The 10,534-nt window shown below is 41.2% G+C and overlaps 2 protein-coding genes across 4 annotated transcripts in view; one reads left to right on the top strand and one right to left on the bottom strand.

The window, feature by feature from the left end:
- The window catches only part of nmnat3 (nicotinamide nucleotide adenylyltransferase 3), a 19,321-nt gene extending 10,860 nt beyond the window's left edge, over positions 1-8,461 (bottom strand). The window contains exons 1-3 of one of the 3 annotated variants that reach the window (XM_019888886.1): positions 8,391-8,461; positions 4,782-4,928; positions 1,903-2,086 (exon numbers count right to left, since the gene is read on the bottom strand). In XM_019888886.1, the coding sequence (XP_019744445.1) occupies positions 1,903-2,086; positions 4,782-4,893 (296 nt within the window). In that variant the 5' untranslated portion in view covers positions 4,894-4,928; positions 8,391-8,461. Of the gene's footprint in view, positions 1-1,902; positions 2,087-4,781; positions 4,929-5,464; positions 5,763-8,382 lie in introns of those variants that run through there. The other 2 variants (XM_019888885.1, XM_019888884.1) reach the window with 2 other exon arrangements.
- Positions 8,035-10,534, top strand: part of LOC109527145 (calsyntenin-2-like) — a 164,655-nt gene continuing 162,155 nt past the window's right edge. The window contains exon 1 of the mRNA XM_019888883.1: positions 8,035-8,467. Within this exon, the coding sequence (XP_019744442.1) occupies positions 8,395-8,467 (73 nt within the window). The 5' untranslated portion in view covers positions 8,035-8,394. The remainder of the gene's footprint in view (positions 8,468-10,534) is intronic.

The following is a 10,534-nucleotide window of genomic DNA, read 5'->3' on the forward strand; positions in this document are numbered from 1 at the left end:
AAAAAAAAAATTGATGGTGTAGTGGTACACACGCCCGACTTGTGTGCGGGTAGCGTGGGATCGGTTCCCACTCAGTGACAATGTGAATGTGGGTGTGAATGGTCGTTTGTCTCTATACGTGATGAAAATGGATGGATGGATAAAATTAAACTGTAATTAATCAGCTTAATTGTATGCATCATTTGACATTTTCTGGGCTTCCATCTTGTTCAAGTCAGTCCTTGCGGAAGGATTTGTCATGTCCTTGTTTATGATGATACTAATGCAGCATGTTATACCGGAGACAAATTCCTTGTGTGTTCGACATACTTGGCCAATAAAGATGATTCTGATTCTGATATAACTTGACGCGCAGGAAAATGTGCCCAGTGCGTTAAAAAGCTCAATGAGGCGTGGTCAATGTATGTGGATAAACTCAAAATGTTGTATATTAAATGTTAGTAAAGCAATAAAGTATTTATTTCATCATATTTACTGATGATATTTGTACTGTACTTTGTAAACGGGACGAGCAGGGCGAAGCGGTGACAGAGCTCGAAACTCCCTGTTGCCACCCGAGCAGCGCATAATTTGCAGTCGGCCCAAAGTATTAGCCCCCATCCTGACTTTCAGTATCTCCACACGGCTAACATGGCTCACCACACAAACCAAATGCAGACCAAAATATTCATGTTTCAAAAGCTTTCACAAAAATAAGAGATAAATAACAATAATTAAGTCTTTATAAAACACTGAAAATGGCACTATACTCAAATTTAAAAAAAAATAAGAATTTGAAATTCAAAGAAAACACCACTACTGTTAAAAACATGAATAATCATCTGAAACTTTCACTTGGCCTAGAGTTCCTCCTTGAATGTCATGTTTCTGTTTGTGACCAACAGGTAGCGCTGGAGGGCTCCTCCTGCAGCTGCACACCTGTTGATCACTGATAGGTTGATTATTTTTAGTTATCATACATTCGCTTATTATTAATGTTATTGTTGTTTTGATATTGATTGATTGATTATGCTCGCAAAGAAGAAAGCTTATGCCTGCAATCATTAATTGACTATGCCTGCAATGAAGAACGCTTATGCTTCTAATAGAGATATAATGCTTCTTAATCATTATATATTAATCATTATGCACTCACATTTATAATCCTTTTTATTATATTTATACTGTATACTCACATTTCTAATCAGGAATGTTTAATGCACTGTGTGGAAGTTTAGGGACGCAACCACTTTTCCGAGGACGTGGTTGGGAAGAGATAAGTGTTAAGACTAAACAGGAGCAAGGTTGGACAGTGAATGGAGCCATCAACACCAGCTGCAACGTGATGTTTTTGTAACAATTGCACACATGTACGTAATTTACACTCACATACACACACATAGTCAAACAAGTTCAGTGTGTGTCCAACAGCCCCCACGCTTTAGGTTGGACACACCTATGTAGTAGATTTCCCAATAAATGAGGGGGTGAAGGGGGAGATCGTTAGGGGTGACGTGCCGAGAACTGAAACCTAACGCTCCTCCTCGTTCCCTCCTGGTACCAGAATTGAGTCTCCTGTCTCCTCCTTGTGTTTTATTCCTGAGTGTCAAATTGGATAAACCTGACAATCACAAACAGAAACATGACGGTATGGACCCCAAAAAAGCAGGCGAGAGGGAGGACCAGGGTGTACGTGACGAATTGTATTTTAAACAAAGAGAAAAACTAAATCCAGAACTGAGACAAGAAGAAAGCAAAAATCCAAAGTAACAAACAAAGCCATGGCTGAAACTAAACACTAACTGGGTGGCAGTCAGGAGAATTTGCCAAAACAATGAGCCGACATTTAGTGATCAAAAGTACTCCTTAGTGTTTATTACCAACTAAAAGTCTGTCCAGAATAATTACGATTTGACCTCTCACCTCATAGTGACCACTGTTTCAGTCCAGTCAGCCTGCTGGCTCTCCCATTCGTCGACTTTGACCCAGTTTGAGCTCTGGAGTGCCATCTTTGCCATGGCAATCCGGTGCTTTGCCAGTGTCAGGCCTTGCTTCCCATAGCTGTCACTAACAGGAGACACGATGCCACCCACCACTTGGTACTGGCCTGCGGGGGAGAGAATTGTCAAGTTGCGAGGTGGTGGTGGTGGACCCCAAAAGGCAGGCAGGAGAGAGGAGCAGGGTGTACTTGACAGATTGTATATAAACATAGAGAAAACTAAATCCCAGTGATGGGTCCAGCGACACCGATGCGTCGACGCATGCGTCGGGCTCACAGAGCAATCCACGTGTCGGTGCGTGTGCTGCTTCATGAGATCACGTGATCAACACGTGAACTACATCGGCGCGGCCTGGATTGTGTCGACACAGTCCAGGCTGCGTGACACAGTCCAGACAGCGTCGACTCAGTCCAGGGGGCGTCGACACAGCAAAAGCCACACAGTGTTTATAAGGAAGTGCGTCTGGCGACACATGCCGCCTGCCAAACAAGCCAGACCTCACCCTCGCTCAAATAAAAATATATGTTTGGGCAAAAAGGAAAACACAGATTATCAGAAAAACGTGTCCGTCTGACTTCGAGCGTCGTGTCGGCTGTCATATAATAGACTACTATTATATGAGAAGTGCTTTATGAAAGTTTGTACTGTACGTCATACTCCAGTGGATTGAGAGGTCCCGCCTATAAGAGGGAGTTCCAGGAAGTGACTGCGCGTGAGCACACCGCATGTTTGACGACTCTGCCACGTTATTAAAAGTCACATAAAACATAAACCTTGTCTGCTGACCATCATTACATCGGCTAGGCTAGCTTAGCTGTTGTTGTAGTTCAAAACTTCTTTAATATGTGGCGTGGGTTGCGTCGGCGCCGTGAGTACGTGCTCGCGCTCACGCGCGCACAGCAGAGAGCAGCAGACTATCTACTGCTGAGACGCGCTTTACTCGAGTGACGTTGCTACAGAACGTGCATATTATGGAGCAGCTTCCGGACAAATGCAAATTGTCCGCCATGTAGAGCCATTTTGATCTCCTTTTGGAGAATAAGGTATTTATTCAAATCTCCTTGTATCACCAAGTGCCTCTTGGATTTTTGACATGTCTTATTCCATTGTGTATGTTCTCCACAGCAGGGGAAATAGCATGCAAGAAACGCAACAGACTGAAATTTAAAACACTGGAGCATCTTATTTTTCTAAATAAAAATTTGTGAAGACAAAGCCCACAAGCATCCTCATTCGCATGATTTTCACATTATTGAAACACATTGAATGATACAATATGAATGCATGGATGTGAATGATATTGTATACACTTCATCGTCAAATCAGTCAGTTCAGTCTGTTCAGTGGGTTGGCTGCAGGGATTTTGAAATTCCAGCTGGTGGCAGTGGTCAGCAACACAGTATCAGCACACTATCAACACAATGTAGTATCAACACAGTGTGTCAGTGTGTCGACACGCCTCATGAGGCCTCATGGACCCATCACTACTAAATCCTAAACAAACAAAGTCCTGAAAACAAAACGAATACAAAGTATCAAACAAAACCATGACTGAAGCACAAAACTATTAACAACAGAAACATGACCAGAACAAACATGACAGCAGCAAACAGCAACAAACAAACAAACAATGACCCGACCATGAGTGGTCGGGTTGGGAGTCCTTTTAAAGCACTAATTACAAAATGACCAATGGGTGTGCAGCTGCAGGGAGAGCCCTACAGTGCCACCTGTTGTTCCCAAACAGAATCATGGCAAGAATATGAATTCCCTTCTTCTAGGTCAGGGGACATGACACAAAAAAAGGAATATATTTTTGGTTTGTTTTGGTGGAAATTTTGGTGGAACACACTATGCCAAGAAGGTCAATTGTAACACAATGTTGCGTTTGCAGTTAAGAAACAAACTGATGTTGACGACAAACACAACCATTGTAGTTTGAAAGTTGACTCTGGCACTGGCCGAGGTGGTATGATGTTACCTAATGGTTCATCACGGTGAACTATGAAGAATTATTATTCTTCGAAAATGACTAGAATTAATCAATTAATAAAATAAAATGTCTGTGCATATGAGGTGCAGGTATTTGTTTGTCCACTTGGGGTCGCCATTCTCAGGTCCTACTGTACGATCGAGGCCGATGACTCTGAAAAGGTGGGTTCTGGCCTGGTGAGTGTCAGCGAATGAGAGTGGAGCTCGCTGGCTGTAAGCAAGTCTGCGTGTCGCCATCAGCAGCTTGTGTATGACCGAATGTGCTTGTTGATTCAATAAAGTCATCGAAAACGCACTGGCGAATGTGTCTGTCCTTGAGAACTCACGGGGACATTACAATGTGTTCTAAATAGAGATGTTGGGCTATCTTAATTGTGCCAACATCATTATGTTACCTTGTGTTGATGATTGGTGGCGTGCTGTTGTGGTACATAAGTGGGAAATGATCCCAAACTTTTGACATTCAGTCTTTCCTCCAGGCTGGCTGCCACTGCGCCAAATTCAGCTATTTCAGTCTGAACTAACATTCGTCCATTTAGAAAAGTGACCGCGGCAATACTTCAAGTCAGAGATTTTATTTCCACTTTGTTTTTCTTTCTTTGTAACCAATTTCAGATTCAAGTTGTTTGATTAATTGTTGACATCAAATTTTCAATGGTTCTGTGTTGTTGACTATTTTCATTGAAATTCTTTGTAGGGATGTCAAAATGGAGGTGTCGATCTGTCTATCTCACATTAGTAATACACACAAGCAGCAAAGAACAAAATGTAACCACTTGACAAGTCAAATTTACCCAAATGACATCTAACCTGTGCTGTGCATGTGGTCTCTGGCAAGCTCAAACAGCCTCATGTGCTGGTTGGTGATGGGATTGAAGGATCCGCAGGCTAACAAGAATAGTGGCACACGCTGGATGGGCATTTTGGTTAAAGTCCTTCTCAAGATGACAAAAGAACCTGAAAAGAAGAGGAAATAACAATGAGTGATGGGATGATAATCAACTTCAATCCCAAATCCCTGATGACTGGTTGCGGACGTTTGTATCCAGAAGTAGCCAAATCAAACAACACTGCTTTAATGTCTATGATATCATGATGAACGCATAGCCATGGTTCTGAAACCTCAGAGCTGCATAACAGATACAGTAAACTACATTACTCAGAGGCGACCTTACCATTAGGCAAACACAGGCAACCGTCATAATTTCAAGAGGCCCAAAAATCTTTTCTTCGATTGGATTGTTATTGTTTTCATTTCAATTCTATCTCACTCATCAAAATTCATAATCTGCCGTGATTGTTTCGAGTGCGCCCCACTACCTGTTCATGCAATGGCCTATTCTAGCTTCTTACTACAGAAATGTTTGTAAAACTTATATCTCAAATGTTAATTGCAATTGAGGTGAAGGATTTGTATTTTTTTTTCAACAAGCACTAACAGGACAATCAACTCAATGTGTCGCTAAATACACACTGAGATGGGGAAAACGTACCTTGCATGTAGTTTTTCCCTTCTAAAACTGCTTTGGTGTAGGGCTTCATGTTTATATGAGGACGTCTACTAGGAAGGAGCAGCCACAACAGACCTCTCCTTTGGTGTCCGTCATGAGTTTCTTAGGTGACTTTAACACAGGTTCCGATTCATTGAAATATTTTTTTTAATAAATGGAATCGCCAAAGCCTTAATAAAATCCACAGAAGTATCTAAACACTAAAATTAGTCGTGATAAGAGAGTGGGTTTTTGCGTGGCGTACTGTTTCCTCATCGTTCATGTGTCACACTGTTTTAGCTCCGTGATACGACAAGGAACGGTGTTAAGTTCCATTCTGCGGGGAAAAAAACGGGTTAAGTGCGACACCTCGTGGGATGGAGTCATGACGTAGCTGTCCATGGTGCAGGACTAGACAACTTGAATTTGCTCCCAAATAATCGCCGATTGGCGACTGGCGACAGGTCTAAAATGCACGATGTAAGATGTATGGAGAAGGTAATTACACACAGTAATAAAAAATGTAGTTAAAAAAAAAAGTCTGTCGATATTTTGGATATTAATTTTTTTTGAAAAAAAAAAACTTATCCAACTGTTTCATACTCACGACGGTCCCAGGTGTCTTCAGACAGTAGGCGGGGTACAGCTTGGACTGGTGGCCAGCCAATCACAGTCATAACTCATACATGTATAATCCATTTTCTACATTGCATATCTAGTTCAGGGTCAGGGGTGCGCTGGAGCCCACAGTAGCAAAATTCGGGCGCGAGCCAGACTGCCCTCCACACTGGTTGCCAGTTAATCTCCGGGACATATAGAAACAGACAAACCTTCACACCAGTTCTGAGTCGGAACTGAACCCACGCCGGCAGCGCCAAAGTAACGTGAGTATGGCACTTCACCATCAGAACCACACTGTAAATTAGATTGTTATAGAATTCAGGTGTCAAAAAAGCTACTAAATAAGGTCGGAGAGTAATTTCAATTAAGTTTTGACATTTTTGAAGTTTAAACTGGTTGAAACTGGTCCATGTTAAAAACCAAATTGGCAATGAGCACATTGCTGAGATTAGAACTAAAAACATGCCAATCCATCCATCCATCCATCCATTATCTGAACCGTTTTATCCTCACGAGGGTCATGGGCGTGCTGGAGCCTACCCCAGATGTCTTTGGGCAGTAGGTGGGGTATACCCTCAACTGGTTGCCAGCCAATCACAGGCCAAAATAAAGGAATGTGTTTTATCCCACCTCTTCTCTCCCTTTGGAATGATTAACAATAAGACGCAAGAGAGGTAAAGGAACACCTCATTATAATTCTCCCCTTGACTGCTTTGAACAAGCCAACCCGTTTCAGGGAAACAATAACAAAGGAAAATGTGACAGTGTGCACATGTAACTTTGTGTTTCTGCATGTGTATTTGTGTTGTTTTCCGAACTCACTTGAGAGCCGCCTTTCACTCTAATCCTCAGAGCACACACACCCACACCCAGGAGCAGAGGAAAAAGGAAGAATAATTGGAGAACATATGGTGTGAAAGCTGAAAGACTTACATTTCTGACAGTGTAAGCTGTGCCATTGTGATGCTTTCTAGGAAGATGAATCTGGAATGTATCAAACGGTAAGTTATCATCAGTTGTTTCCATTCCCCAAATCTACCTCAACTCACATAAATAGGATCATGTAACTTTAAAGAGGACATAAATGTATTACTGAAAACTGACTTGAACACACGTTAATGCTGAAATCAGCAAAGCATGATGGAAACAGTGCCCACAAACCCCTAAACACTCTACAACAGTTTATCCCAACCTTTTTTTGACTCAACATACTTATTCTGCATTAGAAAAATCTCATGGCGCACCACCAGACAAAATCGTCACAAATCGCACAGTCTGTACACTTTTCTGAAATAATGATCTCATTTTCACAAATGAACTCAGTGTGAAAACTGTGCCTATTTGGTTGAACACAAAGCTCATATAATTAGCAGTATGAATAAGCTCCAGCCCCCCTCAACCCTCAAGCGGATCGGAACATGGATGGATGTCATGAGAATATTCTTTAATATAGTTTTGTCATATTGCTCGACTTTTATTGAGGACGTATCATGAACATGAGCAAAATATATCATTTAGATGTGGGTCTGATTAAATACATGTCATCAATGCAGACCTTTCAGTGTTTCATACGATGTAAGACTATATAAAATGTAAAACTAGCAAGATAGGCGCCCTCGAGGACCCCTGTGGTACCTTGTGCCATCTAGTGGAAGAGCATTAATTGTTCTGCACATCACTGGCATAGATTGATGAATGAACAAAGATACATCTATCTATCTATCTATCTATCTATCTATCTATCTATCTATCTATCTATCTATCTATCTATCTATCTATCTATCTATCTATCTATCTATCTATCTATCTATCTATCTATCTATCTAATATGTGGAGTGGCTGGCTATAGGACAGAGGAAATGTGATTAGAAACAGTTACATTTAAACATCAACTAATTTCTAATATCCTATTATGGAAATGGCACGTATGATAACGATTGTGTTTAATTCGTCTGTCTGTTGTAGAGTAGGATATTGCTCAACATGCAGCAGAAGCTAAACGCGGTTAGCACATTTAGTCTCAGGGATTAGAATGTATAGTACTACACAGTATTGGTAACTGCCTCCAACGTTTTCTGTTGGCTCAACAATAATATAGGACTTAATTTTGAAACGGAGTTAAATGAAACGACATTTGACGAAGACTATTGGTCTCGTAATCTCTCCGAGCTGTCACTGAACGTCTCTCCACACGCCCAAGATGAGACGGAGCGAGAGCGGCCAGTGGAGGAACTCGCGCAGCTCTTCACACACGACACCGGCTGAACAAGGAGGGCAGAACGCTTAGGCATACGCCGTACCAACTGACCGCCATGGCGAAGATCGCCGTGCCCGATTTCCTCTTTTGGCTCGTCTGCGGCCTTTCCTGTGCTCTCGCTGGAAAAGGTAGGAAGTGCGAAAATATTTTTGTAAACTCGGCCTTTTTTTTTTTTTTTTTTTTTTTACGCACCTCAAAGTTTTCGGAGCGTCAACGTTAGCCACGTATCTTGTCATTGCTGTTGTATTGTGTTTGATGTGACCTCGTTTGATGCGTGTGTGGGGTTTTCCCCCTTGGGACTTGCTGTGTGGTGCTTTGCTGGGGCGGACGTCACAATGAACAGGACAGCTCTTCAATTAGGACTTAGCGGAAAGGGACAGCTCAGTCGGGAAATTGCCTTCCTTGGCAACGGCGCGTTCCTTTCGTTCTGCAAGTTTAAAACAAAAAACAAAAAACAAAATACAGTACCAGCTAAAAAAACATTTGCCCTTCCAAGTACCCTCTTGAACAACAGTAAAATTAGTGTTCTTCAATAGTGTTCTTCAAAAATCAGACGGAATTTGGATTCCATTTTGCATAATGCTATTCACTTGTTTCATCATTGCTATGAAAAATCATAAACATGATCAGTGTCTTCACACAAATGAATAACTTTCATGATTAATATAAGGTTATAAAGGTAGCAATTTTGTTAGTTCAAAAGTGTGTATGAACCTGATTGCCCTTTGCATTTATCAATACTCCAAAAATAGCTGTCAGCTTCAGAAAGTTTGGTGACCCCTGGTGTAGGGCGTGCTCAAGAGCTGTTCAGATATCACTAACTACAGCACCAGTTGTTTGGTCTCAGGACAACTAGAATTTACACAAGTACATGCTTGTCTTTTGTGCATAGATTGTTTGTTTGAAATTTTACGGCGGTGAGGAAGACAGAGAGTGTCCTCCGATTGTAGAATGAGCCGCATGCATTGGCAACTCGATGACTTACTTTGCAGTGGTTCTTAACCTTGTTAGAGGTACCAAACCCAACCAGTTCATATGCACATTCACCGAACCCTTCATTAGTGAAAAATAAAAATATGATTTTTTTTTTTTACAAATTCAAGGCATAAAAAACGCATTTTTTAAAAACAGAAGAAACTTAAATTAAATTTCAATACATAAGTATAAGTTTTTTTAATTGTGCACAAAATGAACCAGTTTAAATAAAAATTCAATACATAAGTATACATTTTTTAATTGTGCATAAAATGAACCAGCCAGTGATGGCCAAGTGGGCGTGTCATAACTAATTGACATGTTGAGTCGGGTGTGTCTGAACCTCCATGGCAGAGGCTCCGTCGAACCCCTGAGACCGATTCACTGAACCCCAAGGGTTCAATCGAACCCAGGTTAAGATCCACTGCATTGAGTGTTTCTGTCACTCTCTCCGTAATTCCTGCCCGCCTCCTCTTTATACAGTATAAGTTCAGTGTAGCTGCAGCACCCTTGAAAATCACACCATGTTGTTTGCGCCCCCACTCCCCCCCTCAAAAAAACCCAAAAACAAAACAGTATAGTGCAGTGCAGTACATGTACGCTTCAATACTTTAAGAACACCAGGGGTTAAAGCTGTGGACTTGAAAAGCGGGGACATTGTATTAATTGGGTCTCTGGAGTAAGGTTGTGGGGCTGTCTCCCTTTGCCAAGCCAAACACAAACATTATTTTCTTTGTTCAAAAAAAGACCTCAACATGGCTGATAGCCAGGCGGATAAATAGCTGGCTTTTGCCCACATTTTCTGCATAGACACCCATTCAATTTTCAGACATGGTAAGTCGATTTTGGTTTTCATATGTCATCTTCCAAAAATAATGGCTTAATCCCCTCCCCCCCAAATTTCAACCAAATATGCATTGTATTATATTTATTAATAATTTCATTTGTGAGGCAGAATTGAATGATCACTTGAACTAAGGACGTAGCCGATAATGGCATTAGTGGCTAGCATCATGAAGACATTTTTAAGTCCTCCCCAAAATAATTCTTGTCAAAATAAAACTTGGGTCAGGGATGAACAACTGGTGGCCCGTGGGCTGCATGTGGCCATTTAACACCGTGAGGAGCCCTTTGATGAATTTTGGAAAAAAAAAATGTTTTTACAAACCCAAATAATTCTTAAATCGTAACTGACTAACTATATATATATATATATATAT

Source organism: Hippocampus comes, unplaced genomic scaffold (assembly GCF_001891065.2).
Source record: "Hippocampus comes isolate QL1 unplaced genomic scaffold, H_comes_QL1_v1.1 scaffold228, whole genome shotgun sequence".
In the NCBI taxonomy this organism is placed as follows: Eukaryota; Metazoa; Chordata; class Actinopteri; order Syngnathiformes; family Syngnathidae; genus Hippocampus; species Hippocampus comes.